The sequence below is a fragment of the Suricata suricatta genome, chromosome 14 (genome assembly GCF_006229205.1).
Source record: "Suricata suricatta isolate VVHF042 chromosome 14, meerkat_22Aug2017_6uvM2_HiC, whole genome shotgun sequence".
Taxonomy (NCBI): Eukaryota; Metazoa; Chordata; class Mammalia; order Carnivora; family Herpestidae; genus Suricata; species Suricata suricatta.
Window position 1 is genome coordinate 58,340,909 of NC_043713.1, and position 25,459 is coordinate 58,366,367.

General features: G+C 42.0%; 1 protein-coding gene across 1 annotated transcript in view; it reads right to left on the minus strand.

Annotated features, from left to right (window-relative positions):
* Positions 1–25,459, minus strand: part of PIEZO2 (piezo type mechanosensitive ion channel component 2) — a 444,879-nt gene that overhangs the window by 21,447 nt on the left and 397,973 nt on the right. Inside the window, exons 38-46 of the mRNA XM_029922540.1 lie at positions 24,386–24,552; positions 23,248–23,414; positions 12,920–13,324; positions 12,480–12,738; positions 9,223–9,405; positions 6,221–6,473; positions 4,921–5,053; positions 2,586–2,733; positions 2,266–2,480 (exon numbers count right to left, since the gene is read on the minus strand). Of these exons, the coding sequence (XP_029778400.1) occupies positions 2,266–2,480; positions 2,586–2,733; positions 4,921–5,053; positions 6,221–6,473; positions 9,223–9,405; positions 12,480–12,738; positions 12,920–13,324; positions 23,248–23,414; positions 24,386–24,552 (1,930 nt within the window). The remainder of the gene's footprint in view (positions 1–2,265; positions 2,481–2,585; positions 2,734–4,920; positions 5,054–6,220; positions 6,474–9,222; positions 9,406–12,479; positions 12,739–12,919; positions 13,325–23,247; positions 23,415–24,385; positions 24,553–25,459) is intronic.

The window sequence follows — 25,459 nt, forward strand, 5'->3', positions numbered from 1 at the left end:
AGCCTTTAGAATGGAATGCAGCTCTGCCTACACCTTGATTTTAGTCCAGGGAGACCTGTGTCAGACGCCTGATCCATACAACTGTAAGACAATAAATTCATTTCGTCTTAGGTCCTAAGTTTGTGGCAATTTGTTACAGCATCAATTGGAAACTCATATCAGTAGGAATAACCCAACTATTTGGTACTTTGATACTGCTGAAGGATTCTCCATTGCCATATTTCTGGAAACTTCAGTCTCTATGAACTCTTCTGTCAGGACATGGTAAGATCCATGCTCTGGAGCTCTGTTCCGGGGATGGAAAAGTAAAATCCTTTTCACAACTGCACAATGAAATGTAAGCTGTATTATTTCAAGAAATATGCTTGGAAGAGAGCACAGGATGCTTCCCATGGGAGGTGTGGTGTAGCATACAGTAGGGTCGAGAGGTCTGTGATTGGGATCTGGTCTTACCACGAGCCAGCTGAGTGACTTTGGGGACATCACTCTTCTGTATGGGTTTTACCTATTTTCATCTGTGAGGTTAGCAGGTGTAGGAAGCTTTTTAAGGTCTCTTTCATCTATTAAATTAAGAGTTTCTAGGAAGGCTGGTGGAGAATGCCCGTTGATGCTTTTAAATGTCATAGAAATAATCAACATTCTTCATCTGACTACCATGGGTGTTGAATGTGGTTTATTTCTCTGAATATGTATATAGAATTATTTATAGAGAAAATCACATTTATTTCACTTTAAAGACTAACAAATAAGATCCACAATGTTCTTACAAACAAATTCTAGTATTTCAACAAGCCTGCCTTAATCTGAATTATTTTTATCAGCTATGTTTACTCCTCATCTGCAGGATGATGTGAAAGACATTGGTTGATAGTTTTCTTGGTAACAATTCTTGGTTCCACTTCAGATTCATGGGAAATATCCTAATTCCATTTTCCTTTTAAAATATTTGCATTGCCACCAAAATCAAAAGGTCACAGCCTAACCATTCAGGTGGGAGTAGACATGTAGCCACATCACTGTTATTAGAGAGTTGGGTTTCCTTGTTAGGAATGCCACTTGAGTCAAGTTATGAACCACACAAATGAGAGCAGTTTTCATTACTTTCTAGTCACACTTCAAAAAATGGCAGTAGCCAGCTGGATTGTCATGTTATTCACAAGGCTTGGCCAGGAATGACCCTTGAGGTATGATAAAAGATGAGCTTCTTGTAAAACATGAAAACTTTTAATGATGTGTTCATTAAAAGATCATTCCTATTACATTATATGGGTGCTTCCATGTCCTGTTCTGTTGACCCTTTGCTCCCATACTCTCCTATTTATAGCAGTCTCTCTTGTTTTTCTGTCATTCATTTGTTCATGTATTAAGCACCGACTTGGACCCAAGTAGTGTTTCAGGTGGAGGCAACCTGGGAAAACTAAAGGGTGAGGAGGAAGAGTGGGTTGGTGGCAGAAGAGAAGGGCAATGAATAAGGTCCTTTGAGGTGCAGGAGGACATGGTGCCCTCAATATGACTGGAGCTTAGAGCTCAAGGAGACAGAGGGAAAGGCAGCAGACAGCCACCTCCAAGGATCTCACCAGCCCTTTCCCCATTGGACTTTAGGCTGCTCTTTTTACCTGCCCCCCCACCTCCCACCCCACCTCCAGCCCATTTTAATAAGCAGCAATTAGCTGTATTAACAGCAGCAGCAGCGTCATGGTGTCATGGGGCCACATGCTTCCACCTCCGTGGGCCTCCATGCCAGGCGCCTTCCGGACACTGTTACATACAACCGTCACAACTACCCTACGTGGCAGATGCCACTGTCATCTGCTGCTCACCACCCCTCTATATTTTCTTCTACTCAGTGGCCTCCATTTTTATCATCCATTTCTCATAGAACATAGTCTGAGACCCTCTCATTCTTGTAGCAGTGACCGTAAGACCATGCTCCAGTTCATCTCTGTCTACTAAGGGGGAGAGAATCACAATGGAAAGCTTCTGGTTTTCTCAGATTGCCAAGCTTGTCACTTCTCCCATCCTGAAAAACCTGATTTCTATGAATGCCTACAAACAGGCAATGAAACTGTGTTCAGGGAATCAGTTCATGTTTTGGAGCCACATTGAATTTAATGTTGAAGATCTCTAACTTTTCCAACCCATGGTGCTGTTCTGCCATGCCTCTGCCCGTACCTGGTGATTTTGTTGTGGTGATGCATATGGGGTGATAACCTTCTGGAATATATTTGCATTAAAGTGGGTGTGTGCCTCCAGCTTCCACCTTACCTCTCAGTCACACCAGGCAAGATGAAGAACATCCAGAAGTGAATTCCAAACACGAGAATGACCTGGAAAATGACCTTTCCCAGTACAGTCTTCCTGAGGTATAGTGCTCGGTCCACCACCATGGTTCCAAACTGAATTAGGACCATCACCAAAAATGGCCCAGGGACCTGGTCCTCTGACAGCGAAGAGGTGATATCTGCCGCTGCTGAGTGTTTCTGGGAAGAAGACAGCGGGTTCAGGCACGAGTGGAACTTCACAGGACGGCCTCACTCTTACTCATTAGAAGTGTGGTGGCCTTCGCCCCCCACCCCCCAACCTACCCCAAAGGCCCAGAAGCCAAAGACGATGATGACAAAGTCAACAGTGTCAGCCAGGAACATGAGCACATATACATCGGTCACAGCACTGTAGTCTGGGTGGATGAGGTTGTAGAAGAACTGTCTGATGGGCACATATATTTGCAGAGTCCTGCAAAACAGAGACCCCCAGCACTTGATTCAGAAGGGGCAGGATGGGAAGAGTGACCAGATGTTTCCAGCATTCCATTCCTCTGCACCCCTCTCTCCAAACAGGTCACAACTCCCTCTTCAGCTTCAGCAGAGTCTGGTGGAAGTGGTGCCTGCTCTAATAGCGAGTGTAGACATTCATTGCCAAGGAAGGCACTATGTATGACTCATTGCGCTGATGAGATCCCAGGCCTCTTCTGTTGTTTGAAGCAGAACAGAGTCGTCCAAAGCCTCAGAAATGAGCTGCTGGGTTTGTTGCCTGATTCAATTACTCCCTACCTGTGAACCCTTGAGCATGATACGTAGTTTCTGTGTTTTTATTTCATCTACTGTTGGGTAATAAAAAGACCTGAGACACAGGGCTGGGGTGAGAATTAGATGGGAATACATAACGGTGCCTAGACCTATAGTCTGACCTGAGCACCGGGTATGCATTAGGTGGCCCCTGCTCCTCCCCTTTATGGATCTTGTGCCCCTCCTGGTTCCCAGGTAGTGCCCTGGGCTTTTGACTGCACCCTGTTCTGTCCAGCCTCTGCTCTGTCTTCCTTATTTTCTGGGCTTTGCCTTCAATTCAAGGCCATGTTCAGGTTGGATGGCCCTCCAGGTCCTGGAGGCCACATTCAGGGTCAGCCCTGCTCACCTCCTCCATTCCCATTGCTCATCTGCTGCTTGTCAAGGTCCCTGGCACTTGGGAGAAGGACTTGTGCATTTTGCTGGAGACAAGCTGTGTGACATTAGACCTTAGTTTCCCCTCTCCAGGATGAGAGTATTTCTCTGAGTCCCTTCCAACTTGATATCACACACCTCTCCGTCTAGCTGGAATTCAGCATTGATGATGCTTGAAAATACATCTGAGAATCCTTGAAACTATATATTCTACTCAAATAGGAAAACTGTATTTATAAACATAATGATATAAAAATTAATCCCACTGAAAACTGATTTTTAAAAACAATACAACATCTCACACAAAGAGACAAAAAAATAACAGGTGTTGGTGAGGATGTGGAGAGAAGGGAACCCCCGTGAACTGTTGATGGGAATATAAGTTGGTGCAGTCACAATGGAAAACAGTATGAAGGCTCCCCCAAAATTAAAAATGGAACTACAGAAGCAATTCTACTTCTGGGTATTTATCTGAAGGAAATGACAACACTAAATCTAAAAGATCTCTGCAAACCAGGTTTAGCACAGCATTATTTATTGTAGCCAAGACCTGGAACCCAAGTGTCCACTAATGGATGAATGGATAAAAAAATGTGTGTGTGTGTGTGTGTGTGTGTGTGTGTGTGTGTATGTTGTGTGTGTAGGTATACAGTGTTATATAATGAAGTATATATCTTGGGAATATATCTATCTATATCTATATCTATGGAACAAGTCAGAGAAAGTCAAACAACATATGATCTCACTAATACGTGGAATCTAAATCAAAAATGAAAAACCCATACTCAGATACAGAGAACAAATTGCCAGGAGTGAGGGTTGGGCAAAATGGCAAAGGGGGTCAAAGTATACAAACTTCCAGTTATAAAGTAAGTTAGTCCTGGGTTCACAGCATGGTAACTGCAGTTAATAATCCTGTACTTCACATTTTGTTAAAAACTTTTTTTAGGATTATTTATTTTGGGAGACATAGAGAGCCAAGGAGGGGCAGAGACAGGGAGAGAGAGAATCCCAGGCAGGCTCTGTGCTGTTAGCACGGAGCCCAGTGTGGGGCTTGAATTCATAAACTGTGAGACCATGACCTGAGCCAAAACCAAGAGTTGGACCCTTAACTGACTGAGCCACCAGGCACCTCGTGTCCTTTACATTTCAAAGCTGCTAGGACAGTAAATCTTAAAAGCTCTTGTCATAAGAAAATATTTGTAACTCCATGTGATGAATGTTAACTATTGTGATCATTCCACAACATATACATCTATCGAATCATCATGCTGTACGCCTGAATTTAACATAATTTATATGTCAATTACATCTCCGTTAAGAACAATACAAAACCGGCCATTTTCTTCTGCCTTAAGCAGATGATGTTTGTGGTATGAAAGGTAACTTCTCTGTTCTGCACCCCTGGTTTATATGAAATAATTGATACCAGAAATCTGGCACTAAAGTAAAACATGTCACCCAAGGGGCTTCATGTACTCACTTCTTTATCGTAAATGCTTTTGCTTTGATTAAATGTTCTTGAAGCTTTTCCATATAAAGTTCCCTTTTGCTTTTCTGCTTGATGCTCAGAACACTGCTTCCTTTTTGACTACTGTTTCGGGTGCTTGTGCTGCCTAGAGAAAGAAAGAAGGCCAAGATGTGCTGAGTTACGGGTTTGTAGACATAAAGAAGCCCCTGGAACCCACACAGTGGAGGATGCCTTGAGCAGATTTAGAGGTAACTATACACTAAGCCTCTAACAATAGTGACTGAGGGCCTGCAATCTGCAGTTTCAACTCTGCCTCCACAGTGAAATGTATTTGGGTTTCTACACTGAACACTGGCTCCTTTTGGGGTTGTTATGTGATCTTTATTTTTTTTTAAGTTTATTTATTTTGAGAGAGAGAGAGCGAGAGAGCGAGTGAGCAATGGGTGGGGCAGAGAAAGAGGGAGAGAATCCTGAGCAGGCTCCACACTGTCAGTGCAGAGCAAGATGTGGGGCTCATGAAGCGGCAGATCATGGCCTGAGCCGAAACCAAGAGTTGGACACTTGACAAGCATTCCACCCCTGGAACTCTTGTTATATGATCTTTATTCCAGGAAGAAATAGATTGGAATAACAGTTTTTATAGGGCTAAATGGGATCCCAGGTTGTGGGTTTTCCAGATTGGGTCCATGCCCCATGCCCTTTTCATGTCCAGATGAAACACTGTCTGCCTGAAAAGTATATTCTGAAGATGAATACACAGGTGTTTGGAAAGCTTCAGGCAGGAGCACTATAAATACAAAAATCCAGTTTCTCCAAGAGTGGAAACTGTAGGGCTTATCTATCTGCTGATGATACTCCACTATTTAGTAAGAAATTAACTAGCTTAGGGAATAAACAGGTGGTTTTGTTAAAAGTTCCCACTGACTACATCTAAAAATATTTTCAAAATAAATTGTGATTTGTAGCGTTCTGGACACACTCTGAAATATCTCATATCTCTGGATATGACTTAAAAACTAGCATTTGCCCAGCACTCACTATACGAGGCAGTGTGCTGGCCACTTTTCACAATGACCCGAAATCCTTGTCCTGGGGAGGAATCAGACGTTTTGAAGAATGATATGGCTGCCCCAGGTCACACAGTTGAGTTATGAACTGAACTCGGGTCTGATTTCAAAGCACTTTCTTCTCACATCTCCCCATCTGTCTCCTTGATAGCACCCAGTAAACATCCTTGTCCGAGACCCACTGGCACAGGAACAAGCAGACAACTCAGAGTTATTCCAGCCTAAGGAAGTCATATGACGGGTACCTCTTTTGGACCTATTGGAAGAAAAGCTGGATCTGGGGGATATCTGGGAGCTGCTGCCTGATCGCTTCCTCCGGATGGCTGTAGGCTGCTCCGGGAAGGCCACGTGCACCGATTCAGCCGATGCGGCCAGGTTGATGGATTTCAGAGAATCGGAGGAGGCTCTCCTGCCATGACTGAGGGAGAGCTCATCATCTGACTCTTCCTTGTCTGTGCCACTGTCAGCGATGTCATCTTCATCCCATAAGCCGTGGCACTGAGAAAGCATAAGCAACAACTCAGATGGTCATTTCAGGTGAGGTAGTATCACACCCCTCCACAATTAGAAAGCCAAATATGAAACATGGTGACTGTGGTTGGTGACATTGTATTATATAACTGACATTTGCTAGAGAGTTAGAATTTAAATGTTCTCATGAGAAAGCAAGAGAAAGAAAGAAAGAAAGAAAGAAAGAAAGAAAGAAAGAAAGAAAGGCAGGAAGGAAGAAAGGAAGGAAGGAAGAAAGGAAGAAGGGGGTCACGGTGGGAGGAAGGGAGGAAGAAAAATAATGAAAAAGAAAACAGATACATATGGGAAGTGATGGGTACTAATGAATTCCAGTGGAGGGGATCCTTTCACTGTTTCTACGTAAAACACATCACCACAATGTACAGACTTTAAATATATAACAATTTTTTGTCATTCATACTACGGTAAAGCCGAGGATTAGAAAACCAGGAGACTCTAGGAAAGCTTATTGTCTAGATGTTTATGATGGTGCCAGTAGAGTGCGGATGGGTGGTGATAAGAGTTTGGCTAACTAATTGACATAGACGCAGATAATATTTGGCAGATGGAGTAAGGGAAATTATAATCACTTGAATGGCTCCTGAGTGAAAGAACTTTTTAGAACATATTAATCTGTGCTTACAAGTAGCATTTTAAATATCAGTGGGTGAATTTAGCCCCACTGCCCCATGTTCACCAAATACCTACACTTGAATAAGGAGGCTGTCTCTCCCCGAAAATACACAGCAAACTGTGAACCCTTGTACCACTCACGGCTGGGTCAGAAACAGAGCTGCAAATACTTTACTCAAAAAGTGTTGGCCCACATATGAGACAGAGATTGTGATGCACTCTATAGAGCCTGCATTTTGCTTCAAAGAAATGGGCGAAAGGGACTGGTAGGACAGACAGGAGGAAGGACAGCAGAAGAGGCTGAAAAAAACCAGGCGTCTTGCTGGTGCAAGATGTGACCTGGACAGCAAATCCACCTTACAATGACATTGCTGCTATTTCTCGAAGCTCCCCACGAGCCCACCACCTCCTGAGTGCCCAGACTGCCAGGCTATGCATTTATTCCCCAGGACCTCACCCAGTCTTCTCTCTGACATGTGCTATAGAGGAGAAGAGCTCCAGTCCAATTTGCCAAAATTCAGTTGATAAAAAATAACTTGGAGAATGATCAGTTCAGTAACAGACACTGTCACCTAATACACAGATTATTCTTTTATTTTTAATTTTTAAAATGTATTTATTTATTTTGAGGTGGGGAGGGGCAGAGAGAAGGGGAGAGAGAGAATCCCAAGCAGGTTCCATACCCAGTGTGGAGCCTGACATGGGGCTTGATCCCGTAAATCATGAGAAGATGACCTGAAGCAAAATCAAGAGTCTAACAGTTAACTGACTGAGCCATCCAGGGACCCCATTCTTAAATATTAATAGATATGTTATTTCAAAAGACAATTCAGCTTTATTCTTAGACATTCTAGATTTTCATAATGGGATTTTCAACTTATACTGATTTCTTTTAAATCACTTTAATAGTTATTTTCTCTTTTGCCAACATTTAAACATATTTAGGTTATTTTTACTACTTTCATAGTAGTGTATTTCTTAGTTAATTATTCCAAATATTTATAAGATCTATAGCAATTCATACCAAATAGGATAGTTTTAACCACTTTTAAAATTTCCACATAGTTTGAACTGTTTGGTTTCCATAGCAGCATTGTTTAATAGGTTTCCAAAGATGTAGGGTAGTTTTGTCTTCTTATGAAAGGATCTGTTATTCTGAAAACTATTTTTCATATCATTAGCCAAAATTTTAGCATAAGAGTACCTCAAATACATTCACCATATACATGAAATTTTCTAAGAAACCAGAGTAAGTATATCAATAGGAAACACCAAAATTTTATTGTATCTTTAAATAAACAATTTTAACTGCTAAACCACTGAAATATTAATGAGATGGCAGCAAAATGCCTAAAGGTTTATATACATTTTTAAAATGATGTGTAAAAGGATACAAGTTGCAAGAGAGTTATGAAGTGACCACCTGCCATCATGTCTTTTTTTTTAAATGGAGGTATAGCTGACATACAACATAATACACCATGTCTTAAATGCAGAAATTTAAACTTCAATTTCTAGAACTAAAAAAATAATTTTAACATATTTGTTAATATATTCATAACAAGAATTAGTAAACTGATGAATTCAGGTAATTTATCAGAAGAACTGGAAAATTCAGCTTTGGCTAAGTGGTTTCCTTGGATAACATATCTTTGCAAAGTATGTTCATTGAGTGAACATTTTCTTTGACATAATTCCCACAAATGTGGATTAATTATGGTATGTTCATAATAGAAACAGAAATATGGGGCTCAATAAGGGAACCTGTAATAAACTGGGGAGAGAATTCCCCCATGTTTCTACTTCTATTATGAACATATTATAATTAATCCATATTTGTGAGAATTACTTATACTGTGTGGAGTATTTTTATACCTGATACACTAAATTCTGCTCCTTGTGTAAGACAGAACATTCAGAGAACTACAATTTGGAGTGGATCATACTGCCAGTTAACACCGCTGTTAAAAAAAAAGAACATGAAAGTAAGATGCCACTCATTGGCCCTTTGGCCTCATCACCAATCCTAATGTTCGGTTTCTCCAGGACTATCACGGGGGCTGAACTAATCAGTGTGAGCTGGGTAAGTGTTAACATGCGGTACCTTCAAAATTGACCGATGGAAGAAAAGAGCCAGGAGCTGAATGAGATCATAAAGGACATAACCTTCTTTCTTCTCCACTCCTATGATGTTAGGTGGGTGGAAAGGTTTATCTTTGTTCAATTCCACATTCTTATTCCAGGGAAAGAAGCCAAATTGGAAGAAATACTTGACCACAATTGCTACCTACACGCGGATGATGGAAATAAAAAAAAAAAATTACTCCTTCTTAAGAATGGTTCTTTACGAAAAATAGTGATAGAAAAGCTAAGTAAAAAGATCATTTCACAGTTTTGATAAGATAGCACACAATGATGTGGAATGATAACATTACCACTCTCACATGGACTTTAGACCAGGAACAAAATATTACTCCCTCCAGCACCCTCTGACTACAGGTGCATCAGAGATGGGGAGGGTACTCACAACACCTACTTATGGTTTTTTTTTCTATTTTTGAGGAGTTGGCTAATTTACAGTGATTTAATGAGGCGTCTATATAATTATTCAGCTATTAACATATGGTAGTAAGGACTAACTTGGAGAACTCTATATTTTACATATTGCTTTAATTTGTAATCTTCCTGAGCATCTCAGGCACTTTTGATGCCTATTTTCACTTTCCTGTGATCTCTGTTCTCAGCATTAAATTTTTTTTTCTAATGTTTTATTTATTTATTTTTTGAGAGACAGAGCATGGGCAGGGGAGGGGCAGAGAGAGAGAGAGAGGGAGACACAGAATCTGAAGTAGGCTCTAGGTTCTGAACTGTCAGCACAGAGTCTGACGCAGGGTTCAAAGCCACAAACACAAGATCATGACCTAAGCTGAAGTCGGATACTTAACCAACTGAGCCACCAAGGTGCTCCTGTTCTCACCATTTTATTGCTCCCTGGAAGTTCTCTTCAAGAAGAAATTAAAGGAAATAAAATAAAAACTTGCCAGTTGTGGTGACTAGTTCAGGGTATAAATGTAGAGAAGTGGTCTGTGGTAAAGACATATGAGAAAACTGACAGGTCTCTTTTAAACATCCCTCTAACAGCAGTGTCACCAGGGGTTAATTGCAGTTCATGCAATTCATCCATAAAAAGTATTTTTCAAAGTCCTCTTTAGACCTAGAGTCTCACTTTACCTCTCCTCCTGTCTCTCTCCTTCTTATAGCCATGCTTCTGCAAAGAACAGTCCTGTGTTTCTTATTGTGTTCAGCAGCACCACCACATACAGATGCCAGAGCAGAAACCTGAGGATCATCTTTGCCTCTTTCCTTCTCACTCACACCCCAACCCGTTTTGGTCACTTACTAAAACTTCTCATTTACCTCACTCATCTTCAGCCTCATCGCCATTGGGTCAGTTCACATCCTATGACTTCTCACCCAGACAGTTAAAATGGTTTCCTAGCTGGCCTCCATGCCTCCACTTTCATTTTGTGTAAACACTTGCTAGAGACAAGAGTGACTGAGTCATGCCTCTGTTCAAATACTTCCATACCCGGGGAGAAAGAAGCATTCCTGAGCATTCACCTTGTTGACATTCCCAAGAGCCTACTACTGTGTTGTCCACTCACGGCCTGCCTCCCAGCCATGACAAGCCACCGGTCATTCTTGGCACTGCCAGAGTGTCTATGTCTATTTGCTCCCTTTGCTTTTTGTCCTTTGATGACCTTACACTCATCCCTTAGAATCAGTTCTAAGTTGTCTTCCACTGAGAAGATGCTGTGATGGCTTCTCTCCACACCACCAGGCTGCATGAAGCACAGACAGTATCCATCTTTCTTGTACATGCTCTAATGTGGTTTTGTGTTGTGCTGTCGGGCAATTCTTTGTTTACATGGTACCTGTTCGCCATATTGGTTTGTGAGCCATGGAGAAACAGAAACAACTTTTTTAAAAAATTAAATTTATTGTCCTTTTCTTGCACCTGGCATAATTCCTGGGTTTTGGCACTTGGTCTAACTTGTAGAGTGAATTAACATCAACTTAATCTTCCATTTCCTCTCTTCTTGGTGTGACAGAGAAAGGGGGGAGCCCCACTTTAACTTAACTAGGAAAATTTCATTTTATGATGAAATAACATTTAAATAGCTCTTGTTCCCTTCTCTTAATTTTTAGTCCTTGATCTTCCTTCACTTCTAGGTTAGAAACTCCCTCACCTCTGTACAGAGGTTGTACAGAGAATGGACCCATTCCCCAAAGAGGGGTCATTTATGTCCCAGATCACAAAGTTTATGTAATGGAAGTAATACTTAAAAATGATTATTTTAGCAAGATTGTGATGGACAGGCTACTTAAAGAGATAGGTATATGGCTTTCTATCTTTTCTATTTATAAGTATTTAAATATATTTAAATAATTACTATGGAAATACATGATACTTTACATTGATACTTTTGAGATGCTTTGATAAAGCTTTGCTTTACTTTACTGTTGAATTACCTATAAGCCTACAAAATTTCTGGAATTTCAATGTACATCCATCATGAGTCCTATCCTTTAAGAAGCAATTACAGTACCATTGTTAGTGAAAACTTTCCTTTATAAGCCAGGTAAGAAAATTAGCTTTCTTCAAAGATCCCAGAACACAAAGAACTATTGTTTATTGAGCCTCCCTTTTCATTCCCAATGTTATTATTGTCATGGGAATTTGTGATCTTCTATATATTTAATGGGGAAGGATAGAAAAACAGGTTCATATAATTGGGAAGAGGGTCTCCTGTCCTTTAGTTTACCCCTGTGTTATTCAGAGTTTTAGGTAAGTGCTTATATGACTTTGTGTTTTTGTGTGTGGAAACTAGCTTTTAGGCTTAAAAATGGAAAATACGCATGTTGTATCAAACTATATTCAAATTGCTTACTGTATTGTTTAATTCAGCATCCATTCACTGGACATCCACTGGCACTAGACACTAATTTCTGCATAAATAACACATTTCGGTAGTTAATATCATAGGGCAGATGACCAGATTTCAAAAGCCTACCCCATCACTTGCCAGTTGGGGAACTTGCGTCAATTATTTAACCTCACTAAAGCTGTTTCCTTATCTGTTAAATGGAATGATATTAGCACCTGTCTTCTGTGATGTGTGACATGGGAAAAGATATATACAACTGCAAGCACGCAATAACTGTTAGTTAAGAGTCATTTGCCTACCTAAGAGCATCCATTGACTTGAATGTCCTATGTGAAACTGTCTGGGAGATAGGACTGCCTGCCTAGAGTAAATGCCAAAAGCCATTTATTAGAAATTTTCACTCAAGGCTCACCTCTGTGTAGACAATGGCCATCATCCAGAATCGTCTACTGGGCCTGGGGACAGACAGCATGGCCCAGAGGAAGATCAGAATGGGAAGCACAAGGGTAATCATGGAGGCAGAGACCATGTGGTTGAGGATAATCACAAAATAGCACACCATTTCTGAGCGGGCCACCAGAGTGTTGTACATGGCATAGAACAACAGCAAGAACCGGGGCTGGCCAACATAGAATTTTTCCGACTCTTCCAGCTCATCATCATGGAACATCCTGTTGAAATAGACATGATAATAAACTCGTTTTCATTTCTCCGAATCAGATTTCCACTTTGCACGATCCCTCCTGTCTTTCCCCACCTTGTCATGTCACCAGATTTCTGGTGGAGTCAACCTAACAGCCTATCGGAGACAGAAAGGTGTGCACAAGTGTCTATTACAGACACGGCTCTTACTTGTTCAGCAGCAGCTCGCTGGCCGTCAGCTCGTGAGTCAGGGGTGGTAAGATGCTGGACTCGAGCCTGTCTGAGCGGCTCTCATCGGGGCTCACGGCCATGTGGGTCTGGCCTGCAGAGTCGTCCCGGGAGCCGAAGGACAGGCGCTCAAAGCTGACCGCCTTGCTGTAGGACGGAGGGGCCTCCACGTCCCCGTCCTCTGTGGAGTACTGCGGCAGCTCGGCGTCTGGGGTGAGGCCAGCCTCCGAGGCCTCCGAGGCCTCCTCCGGCCCCAGGTCCACGGCCTCCTCCCCTCCCTGGTCGGTGTCACCTGCCGCCGCCTCGTCGTCCTGCTCGGCCTCGACCTCCGCTATGGTTTCTGTGGTCCCCTGGCGTGAGTACAGCATGGTGCACTGCGTGGGCTCGCTGTCGGGAGACAGGGACGGCACACACCCTGCTCTTAGCATCCTCCCCATTCTCGGGACACCTTCCCGACACCCCCCAGTACAAACATCGAGGCGCGTGAGAAAATTAATACCCCATTCCCTCCCCGCGCCCTGCATTCCATCCACCTGCTTTGTTCCTTCAGGATATTGACATCTGGTCTGCAGAGACTGCAAACAGCAGCTTCAAAATACAGAAGCCCACAGTGCACGTGCGCGGTTGAGAACCCGAAGAGGTCACATGACATGGCTTAGACATTGCTAAACCCACCTATGCACAGAAGTTGTCTAAGTCGTATCAAGATTCCCAGCCATGGGTTCGTGTTTATTTCCAAATGGAGACAAAATTAGCACAGCAGACCTGCCATTATATTAAAGGAGGGTGCCTATGGAGACAGGAAGCCTTGCCAGTTTGGGTCCATGGGTGTTGGCCAGGAGGTCCTCTACTCCCAATTATACATAATGGACCCACTTTTACTCATAAGGGGAGGATAGGAATGATAAAATATTGGCTAAATTAAACAACTGCATGCTTTATGGAAAAATGGCTTATTTCTTAGATATCTGTTTCCCTTCCCTATTTTTCCATCCTTTCCCATTTCTTACTTGCCATCTCTCTGGTTCCCAAACATCGCCCACTGGGTTCTTTGTGTTGCACACAGGAAGGCCTGCCATTTTGTCCACCCCACTGCTGCAAACCCTTGGCTGCAGGCTGCTCGCCCAGGAGGTACCTCTGCTCTCTCTCTTCCCAATGACTGCAACTTATTTTTTTCTCCTTGCTCCCTGTGGAGTATTCATTCTCCCTAAGCTTCCTTACTTATCTTCACTCTCTAGTTTTGGCAACCTGGCCATCTCTCTTGTACCTCTCTTTCTCTAGTCCTTTATCTCCTAACTTTCCCTGCCAGGTCTGTGTAAGAGGCTTTGGAAATGAAAACAGCAGCCACACCAGTGAAATTCATGGCCTGCTTGCTTTATTGTTACCCCAGCCTCTGAAGGGAAGAAGGGCAAAAACGTTCTGGAGCTGTGGAATCTGGTGGACAGAGGACCATACTATGTTAGATTCTGAAATTGTACTGTTATCTGAATGGCATATAGTGAGGAGCTCGGGTCCATAAACACAGAGACACTTAAGTACACAGGTTGTACCACCTTTCTTGCCATAGACACTAGTAGATATGTCAGTAAGTGAGTGGGTGGATGGATGGATGGATGGATGGACAGATGAAAAGGGCTTGGCAGAGCCATTCATGGCATCTGGAGACTGAAGAACATTTGTGTGAGCCCTTGGTGCCCACTAGTGTGTTTATGTTCCCAGGACCTTGGCCTTCAGTACGGACATTGCATAGAAAGCTCTTGGAATGCCAAAGCAAACTGGATATTTTTCTAGGACTTACCTCCTAGGAAGGCCATGAAATTGATCACCCCAGGTAACTTTCAGAGCAGTGGAGCCAACTCCATATCAATCTAACTTCCAGTTGGACTCAAACCAATTGCAAGCATGTTCTTTATGGTTTTGGATCAGGTCTGGCCCTGAAGGGAGTCAAGGAGTCCTGGTACCTTCAGGACTCAACCAAGTGCAAAGGAAGAGCATGAGCCTGCCAGAGGGCATCTCAAACGACCAAGGCATTGCCATCGGTGCCAGGCTCCAGCGTACTGCAGCACTATATTAAGATACACAGGTGCCAACAAAAATAACTTAACACCCCTCTGATTTACCACTCTGCATGGTCAAAACGGAAATTTGTTTTGGATCGGGTTACTTTTCTGGTGTCAGGAGAAGCACAATGGAGCTGAAGTTTCTGTGGCCCTGTGGACCATTCGAAAAGGCAATTCCAAAAAGAGCATTGGAACTGTATGCAAATCATTTCATTTCTAAATGAGTATTGTCTTATGGTAGAACTTAACGAGAAAACTCAAGCTCAAAGCAATAAGTTACAGTTTGCAAAGGCCATATATTCTACTGCAGAGTAATATTCTTTTCAAAAGCCGATGGTAAAATATATTCTAACTTTTACAGATTTAGTCTTATCCACTAAAAACAACTCCATGTGGCAGATTAAAAATTTTTTTTTTACTATTGCACATCACTTTTGATGAAATTTTGAGGAAAAGTCTCTTCTCTTTCCTGACCCATTCAATCAAGGAGAGAGCATGCTTATTTCTTTACTCCTTGGAAGTGGAAAATACTTACAAAATGGAGGACAATGTTTATACTAAGGACTTTTAAGAAACTCCTAACAGACAAAAAGCAAAAAGCGGTTAGTTTAAGAGAATGCTGTCCTGGGAATGACCAGTTATGTCCCAGAATGAGCGGCAGTTATGCTTTTGGTTAGTCATGCAAATTCTTAAAATAAAAATAAAAAAAAACAAAAACAAATGTACATCATAAGAACTTATATTTGCAATAACACGAAGGGGGAAAAGTGATAACATGATGGGAAGAAAAGCATGCACGAGTTAAGCACCTTGATGCTAAACTGCCACTGTCAGCTGATGAGGAGGACATATCCATGCTGAACACTTTACGGAGCCTAGGTCGGGCACGCTCACTTGTTTTAGGAACAGTTTCTGGTCCATCTAAATCATCAAGGGTAGACTGCCTTGAGAACAGCATGGTTGCTTCAGTGTAGCAGCTAGCAGCGCAAACAGGTACAGAGACACAGTGTTAAAACACCAGTGGTACATCAGTTCACACACGGATCAACTGACCAACACACGGCCATGCAGCAAACCACACACGACACCAACACTACTGACAGCGAGCACCGCAGCGGGGCTCAGGGTGGGAAGGAGGGACCTGTTTGGCCAGACAAGAAAACACAGCAGTACTAGGTTTAATAAAAATATACTAGCTGGTGATAAATCATGAAATGCCACTCTCTGGTGGGACAGGGAAACAGAATAATTGTAAGTCCCAATATTTCTTTCGTAGAGCAGAATTATACTTCATAACTTTGTAGCTGAGTGTTTTTTCTTTTTAATTAGAGAAGATATGTTTTATTTGGAGTTCCCAATCCTGAGTTCATTGAGAGCATTTGGTAACCAAATGGCTTAAGCAGAAATACCTGCTTGTGTAATATTTATACAGAACATTTCATTAAAAAAATCATAACAGTCTCCAAGATGAGAGAGGGAGGCTCAGAAATGACCACGACAAACTGAATTATCCACCCCGTTTTCTGAGTGGTATTCAGTTAAGCCAAACTAGATGCCTTGCGTGTGGAAGAGATGCTGGTTTGATATGCAACCAGATATAAACCAACATCAGAAAATAAAAAGAAAGAAAAAAAGAAAGAAAATGGTACAATGAAAACAACAGAGAAAGTCTAGCAATGGCAGGTCATTTTGTCTGTTAACTTCTCATTTTGCCTAATGAATTTTTTCTTCTCAATCATGTTTTAGGTCCTGGCAGATGTTTAATTAGAGTGAGGACCTATGGGCTAAAATCCTAATTTCTTGTTACCCCATGGAGCAACACTGGTTCAGACCTGAGGACTGCAGGAGCAGCTGAGGGAGAAGAAGCAGATAGTTATGACATGGACAGAATTTCAGTGCTGACATACAGCTTAACCCAAAGGGGGACAGGCACGCCGAAGGACCTATGCAGGAGACTGCCAGAATTAAGAATCTTCCAATCTGAGCACTAATGACTGGGCTGACCCAAGGGGATGGGACTTTGTGACACAGGACGGCTGATCCCTTGGTGAACATCATCATTATGTGAGCAACTGAGGCCTACTGTGTGCCCAGCCTGCACAGCCAGATGTGCTCAGTCAGCCACTGTGAGGCAGCAATGGAAATGACTCAGAAAATGACAGTGTGTAGGGCTCAGGGAGTAGGGACATTTGAGTTGCTCATTCTCAGAACCAGTTAAAGGGCTTTTCAGGTCCAAGAGCTGTAGCACAAGTTCATGGGTGCTCTGTGCAGCCATCTTGTGGTCCATGGAACATGGTGTACAGTGTGGTCAAGACACAGGGCAGTGACAGAGGTGAGTAGGGAGGCAACCAAATGGTCTCTAATAAGGCCATAGGGACTGATTTTTTTTTTTAAGGCCCTAACTCCTCTAGATATCACCAAATCCTTCACACAATGAGATGAGGACAAGATCAAGTAGAAATGCACTGGCCAAGTGCAGGGAGGGTTGGGTTCAAGTCCCCACACTGACATGAACTGGCTATGGGGGTTTAGAGAAATTCATTCTCCTTTCTGAGGTCTCTCTCTCTCTCTCTCTTTTTTTTTTAAAGGATCAGAAGAGGTTTCATTATGATGAAAATAACTACAGATATTATTGCTTATTTGATAAAGTTGTTTAGTAAAAATTTTTGACTTTGAGTTTATAGAATTGATAACATTTAACTTGTTCTCTCTCATTTATAAGATGAGGGAAATGGATCTTTGAACTTCTGTATTTAATTTTATGGTTTTCGGGTTGGACCTTTACAGACTTTTAGGGGTTTGCAGGCAAAAATATTCTGTGTGCCTTCTCCTGTGGCTCTGCCCAGATTTCCTGTGTGGGAACCACTATTCTAATCCCGAAGTCTGACTCATGTTGTTAATTCCTGGGTCCACCGTCACAGCAGCTGACCCTCAGGCCCCACACCACCCCAATCAGTCTGGTTTACGGGGAGTGTGGCCAATCTGCTGTCCAATCCAGGGCTGTTTTAAAAGTGAAAGGGATGATTAAACGCTTTCTGATAACAGGCCCAGATGACAAAGCCTAAAGGGACAGTCGCTGTCACCTCACTGATCAGCTCATGTCTGAACCAACCTGGCACACACAGCAACCTTTTAGGTGACATGTTTCAAGTGATTACCACTCCGTTGGTATCAATGTCATCTAATGTTTCTTGCAGCAATTTATTTTCTGGGAAGGTGGGCGATAACCGATTTCATGAAACCACCATTAAAATAAGTGCCATTTTATAGCTGGCTTTGAAGGAAATCGTAACTTTTGCAGTAAGTCAAGGGAATACAAAGTCATTTGTCAGGTTTTCATCTCAGTTCCGTCTGCAGTACACCCAAAGGTGAAAACGGGTGACATGGAAACCAGAGCAGGAATGTGGCAGGTGTGACAGCTCCATCCAGGCTGGGTCCTCTGCACAGGGGCCGGGGCCATGTGGAGCCCCACAGGGGGATGACGCTAGACCCTGCCTAAGGACACAGGGCACACAGAATATTTTTGCCTGCAAACCCCTAAAAGGCTCAGAGTGACCGTCCACTCAGAGTCCCTTCTAGGGAAGATTCCTACCTTTCTAGCAAGCAGCATGGTTTCAGCAGACTTTAGTGTAGACAAAATTTGTCTGCAGTTTGGATAGTTCCTAAAGCAAAAAACTAGAAGAGGAGTCAGCTACTAAGAAAAGGGCAGGTATGATAACTCATTTATTAACAACATAATCAACGCTATTCACCTCTCCTTTCTTTAGGTTGAAATAAAAAGTAAAAAATACATTAGGGACTAATTTTAGTTCATTTTTTTTAATTTTAGAGAGAGAGAGAGCCAGTGGGGAGACGGATGGGGGGGTGGGGGAGAGAAAGAGAGAGAGAGAGAGAGAGAGAGAGAGAGAGAGAGAGAGAAAGAATCTTAAGCAGGATCCATCCTGAGCGTGGATCCCAACACAGGGCTGGATCCCCCAACCCTGGCATCATGACCTGAGCCAAAATCAAGAGACAGACGCTTAAGTGACAGAGCCACCCAGACACCCCAGGAACTAATTTTAGAGGTACTAGTTTTCCTTTAGTAAATTTATTGACTGATTGATCATTTTTAAATTTGGGGGATATTTTGACAGCCTTTGTTAAAAAGCAATCAATGGATTTAAATAACTCCTACCTCACGGTTTTTAATCATGGGTAAGGCTTTACATTTGTAATCTTGGTGCGATTTAAAGGTAGTTACTTGATTTTACTTTAATCAATCTTCTTTCTATTTTTATGCCTCTTATGTTGTGATTTATAATATTAAGTTAATTTCTCAATTGGGTATGTTTTCAATTATTATGCAGCTAAAAGTTACTAATATAGGAATAAGATACGTTTATTTTATGGATAATTTGTTTTCTTTTTTTTAAATTTTTTAAACATTTATTGATTTTTGAGAGATAGAGACAGTGCAAGTGAGGGTAGGGCAGAGAGTTAGGGAATCAAGGAATCCAAAGCAGGCTCCAGGCTCTGAGCTGTCAGCACAGAGCCCAATGTGGGGCTCGAACCCACAAATCACAAGATCATGACCTGAGCTGAAGCCGAAAGCTTAACTGACTGAGCCACCCGGGCGCCCAGATGACTTGGTTTCAATCCACTCTCTTGATTTGTTTGATCCACAGTTTGGATTCTGAGCAGCTATTTTCAAGCCAGGTCAGAAGGCCTGTAAAACCATTGAAAATTTGTGGAAAGAATTTATATTTATGGGTACTTTTCCCCTTTGGGAAATAGTACATAGCTTTCAAAAGAGGTTCCTGAAAAATAATGTTACCAATTACTATTAGTGCCACTGCGAATTAATGAGGGAAGGTTACTCCATCCATTCTCTTTTCTACTTGCCAAGCTTAGGGATCCAGGTAACAAAGCAACGGCAACAACCATGCCCTCTGTATTATGAAACAAGGCAAGGGAAGAGGTTAGGAGATGCCACTTGAAAAACGTTTCTTTTTGAAGAACAGATGCAAATAAATATGCAATAACCACATTATATACTCTGTGTTTATGTAAGTGTATTCTCTGCTCTGTGGGAGGAAATCATCCCAGTTGAATATGAACATGACTTTCTGTTAAGTTAACCAGAGCTGACTGAAGACTTTTGTTCTGGAATGTAGATAAGGGAAACCAGTTCGTGTCAGACCCAGTGAGCGGCACTTCCCAAAGCTGAGTGCAGCAGGGCATTTGTACACGGTGTGCAGTAACTCACTAACTACCCAAGACATATTCTGGAAATGTACATCCTACCATTCTCCTCCTCTTGTTGTTTAGTCATGAACAGGTTACAGAGTGGGTGGATCTGGAAGCTGTGTGATCCCCCGGGGGCCTTCACTCTCCCCTGCCACTAGGAAGCAGCACCTGTCAGCATCTTGAATATTCACTACCTTCAAACAGATCTTGTCTCACCCTGCCCCGCTGCTGACACATTCGTACACTTTTGTACACGTGCTCATGCAGTCTATTTATTATTATGGGAATAGCTACCACAAGTAATGTGGGATATGTAAGAGCCTGGGTGGAAGGTAGAAAAAAATGGATTTTCCGTTTTCTTACCAAAGTGAATCAAAGAGAAAATAATTGTTTATATTACTGATTTATAGATAGAAAACTGTTACAACAAGAACAAATTTAAGAAAATTTGCAGCTTCCAAATAGGCCAGTTATTACAATTTTCAGAAAATTAAAATAAAATATAAACCATAATGATTTTTTGTCTCAGTGGAGTCCGTCCAAAGAGAATGAAGCTCTGCTTTCAAAAATGCTGATTGTGGGGCACTTTCGGGAAGACACACAAGGGGGCGCTGTCAGCACTTGTCAATCAAAGGACATGAAAACTAAATTTTTATGTTGTAATTGCTATTACTAATGGTTTCAGAAATTACTGATTGAGAAATATGTGTATGGGTGGAAAGAGAATGAGAAAATTTTATTAGCATGCCCACTGTTCTAACAAATATTTTTTTCTGAAATTAAAAGCATTTTTAAAAGGATCTCAATTAGCAAATAAATATTTTGACCTTGAAATTCCTTTAAAAATTTTTTTTATTTTTTTAATGTTTTTAATTAATTTTGAGAGACAGAGAGAGACAGTACGAACAGGGGAGGGTCAGAGAGAGAGGCACATATAGATTCTGAAGCAGGCTCCAGGCTCTGAGCTAGCTGTCAGCACAGAGCCCAATGTGGGGCTTGAACTGTGAGATCATGACCTGAGCCGAAGCCGGATGCTTAACTGACTGAGCCACCCAGGCGCCCCTTAAAGTAAAAAAAAAAATTTTAATGTTTATTTATTCTTGAGAATGAGAGAGAGAGTGCACAAGGTGGGGAGGGTAGAGTGAGAGAGGGACACAGAATCCCAAGCTGGCTCTTGGCTCTGAGCTGTCAGCACAGAGCCCGATGAGAAGCTCGGACTCACAAGCCATGAGATCATGATCTGAGCCAAAGTCAGAGGCTCAACCAACTAAGCCACTCAGGTGCCCCTTGACCTTGAAACTCTTTAGAGTTTCTGTCCTGAGTATCTCTTCTCACAAAAATCTACAGTAGCTGCAATTTCTGTTTCTTTGGAACTGACAAATGAGCAAAGATTATTCCCAAAGTAAAGGGAAAATATAATGGCTTTTATTATCCGTCAGGACTTTAAAATAATCAATACCTACTTGGTGGACAGGAAGGGATATATCCAAGCAGAATTTTATCTGTACAGATTTCACATTTAAATCAATATATGCATAAATACATATTTTTTTTAACAAAACTGAAGTTTTAGCATACATTGTATTTTAAAACCTGACTTTTTACTCAATGCAATGAATATCTTTCCATCCCAATAAATATAGATTGCATTAATAGGTAGTTATTGGGTAGCAAAGGAATAGGTATGATTGGAGAAGCTCCGATACAGCAGTTCACCAAGAGTTAAACATAGCTCTTCAAGGTAAAACATTTTTTACCCACCTTTCCCCATTCAAGTTGCAATTTCCCCTTAACATTATCTATTTTGGATGTGGTATCGATGAAATAGTCTCAGTCCCTCCTCTCTGTCATTGTTAACATGTCAGTATTTGCGGAGGACAGAGTTCTTACCAAGCCTCTGGTGCCTTGCGCAGCGTATGAAGTGGGACTGAGGGTTTTCTAAGAGCTTCTAAGTCAGCAGGGACGTGGGGCGTGTCTGGGGCCCTCACCACGGCGGGAACCCCAACCCAGGGGCCTGGCACGGAATAGGTGCTTTTAAACATGTTTAACGAAGGCAACAAATGTCCTCAGTGATAATGTTCTTTACCCATGAAGATGATTGCAAGGTGTGATTCGTCCAGTCTAGCTAATCATCCTCATCATGTCCGGACTTCGGCTCTCACTCAGAAGCTAGCTCTGTGCCATCGACAGCAGCTGTCTGGAACCCCGAGGCCCAGAATGGGGAGTCTCTACTGGGATAGGCAGTGAGAAAGGTCAGTTCTCAAAGTTGGCCGGGAGTGCAGAGTGAGGCCATGAGAGGTGGCGTACCATGGAGATTGAGAGATTGGGCTCTGAGCAGAACCACGTGGTTTTGGATCCTGGCTCTGCTTTAAAATACTTCCTAGCTGTATGGCTTTGGGTAAGTTACTTAACCTCTCTGTAAGTGAGATTCATATTCTGGAAAATGTGGATGTAAGAGTACATACACCTTGTAGGGTGTTGGAAGGACACCAAGAGGTAACCCATGTAGTGAGAAGTGCTGGCCCATGCGAGGCAGGTGAGGGTCCATGGGAAGATAGAAGCTGACAGAATCGCTTCTTGAATTTTTATTATGAATCACAAAGTAACAATTCTGAAAGGAAAAGATCAAAGATAGCAACAGATGATAGAAAATTCTAGTATAGAAGATACTCAATGGGGCAGCATTTTTTTAAAGGAATTAAAGACACAGCCCTTGACACAGTCATTTTGTGATCGGAAAGTCTTATTCTTACTTGCCTCCAGCTTGGACGTCTCTAGCCTGTGCCTCTGAGTCATACCAGTATTTCTAATAGTCTATTATTGATACCTGATTTTGTCTGGCTCAGTCAAGGGGAGGACGGTATTCCTTTTGCTTTGTCGCACACAGGGAGGTAGCCCGAAGAGGGTGGGGATCCATGTACGTTTTTGATTAACTTTCATTTCACACATTCATTCCTCATATTTGAGAAGCCCACCTCTTTTACCTTTGTCAAAAGCAAACCCATTGTTTAGAAGGTGAAATACCTGGAGATACTGTCATGCGAATCTAAGCTATCCATCCTGTGGGCTGTCTGTGCACCTGAAGCTGCGCCAGGCCGGTCGTCAATGGTGTCCAGTCCAGACTCTCTGGAAAGGTTCATGATGTGGTTCTGGTAGTACATGTGGATGCTCTCCCGAGTGGGAACGTTGCCCTGCGGAGGGGAGACATGGCCACGGTGCTTACCCGCCTGCGCATTTCTCAATACCGACAACTCGCAGCCATCACGTGCTCCTTAGGCAGGGATTAAAACACAGCTGGTCAAGGTGGAGGCTGATGTCGGCTCGTTGAATTGATGAATTAGTATTGCTGGGAGAGTCTAACAAGAAATCCTTTCTTGGTTATGGGTGAGGGGAGTCAAAGGCACAAACTTCCGGTTATAAAATACATCAGTCCGGGGGATGTTATGCAGAGGACGGTGACTTCCTGCATAATTGAAAGTTTCTAAAAAACTAGAACTTGATAGTTCCCATCACAAGAAAAAAAATTGGAACTATGTGTGGTGATGGATATTAAGCAGATAACTGTGATCATTTTGCAATATATACAAATATCCAATCATTACGTTGTACACCCGGAGCTAATATGTGTTATGTGTCAACTATATCTCAATAAAAATAAGATAAAAACTTTAAAAAACAAATCCCTTCTCATTTGTAGGTAATTTTGCTGAGAGTCACTTTTAGAAACAAACTATCAGGGTTTGAACACTCTCTATAAACCATATGTTACTCTATTCTGTTGCTCTGCATATATTGTAATTTTTCCTATGAGAAGTTTCAGACCAAATTTCCCAGACTAAACAACATAATCCTTCATGAGACAGCAGAGTCTATGCACCTGCAAACTGGTGAGGGGAGGGAACAGAATGAATAAACTGGCCGGTGTCCCAGGACTGTGTGTGTGTGTGTGTGTGTGTGTGTGTATGCGTGCATGTGCATGTAGTGTCTGATTATTTTAATTCTGAATATGGAACAGATTGAAATATACAGAGAAACAAATGGGTTATGTAAAGATTGTCTGAAAGACAATAGAATTTGTGTTCTCCTGTTTGAAGTTCTGGATGCTGACTTTTAAAATATTTACAATGTGGGAAGAAGCAAAAGGATTTACCAACAGTGTTACCTTTTTAATCTCTCTGGTCAGCATGCATCTTTCAATCCTCAGAACTGTAGATATATCAATATGCTCCCTTGAAATGGAGTTAAGCCAAGTTGTGAAACTATCTACTGTTGCCAGAAACAGGACCCAGGTAAATTTCAAAATATTAAATATCCTCTTGATGATATTGTCTAGGAGGAAGAAAAGCAACAAGATTTCAAAGGAGCAAAATGCCATCAGCCATTTTGCTGTCGCATATCACAGCAATGTTTTACCAAAGGTAGACCTGGCGTCAGACCTGCTTATCCAATACGGCATGAGGCACACGGCCCTCAGCATTACGGGGGGCATGGAGGATGGGTAGTATAGGAAGCTATGGGTGGGTCTTTCTACACATGCACTTGGTTTTGATGGCCATATCAAAACCAAACTTGGATAGAATTTTTAACCCATTGTCAAAACATCACTTAGAATAGGTCCATATACAGATAATTGGTTTGCTAAAAAGTAGAGACCGCATTCAAATAGATTTCTCTTGTTGACACAGGGGTAGAAACAGTTTGTATCTATCCAGGAAACCAGTTCTTTTCATGCTTTTTCTATAAATTTCTTCTTTTCTTAAGTAATAATTATTGGAAATAATTCTATTGATTCAGTAAGACTTTGATGCTTCCCATTGCAGCTACATCTCAGTTAAATCACCTTCAAGGTGTTTTGTAAAGAGCTCACTACATTTACTAGGAGTATATCCATACTACTGAATCCTCTTCTTCATTCCTATCTAATTACACTGCAATGGGCTGGCTGTAGAATTCTGCACATGGGCTCAATCCTGTATAACCAGCAGCCGGGAGATTCCTGATGCACCTGGGTTCTCTTCCTTATCTGCAGCTGTGATGTGCGGAGTCCGGGAAAGCTGCCCCGCAGGTTGAGCTCAGTTCAGACTGACACTGTGTCTGTGACATTACCTCAGGGTAGCACACAGCTCTCTCTGGTTCCCTCAGGGAATTCAACAGGTGCTCCCTGATTATTATTAAGTTTGAGGAGGTCCCGCAAACTAACTTAGGTTAGGTCAGAATCAAAATAAAAGAGGAAAGA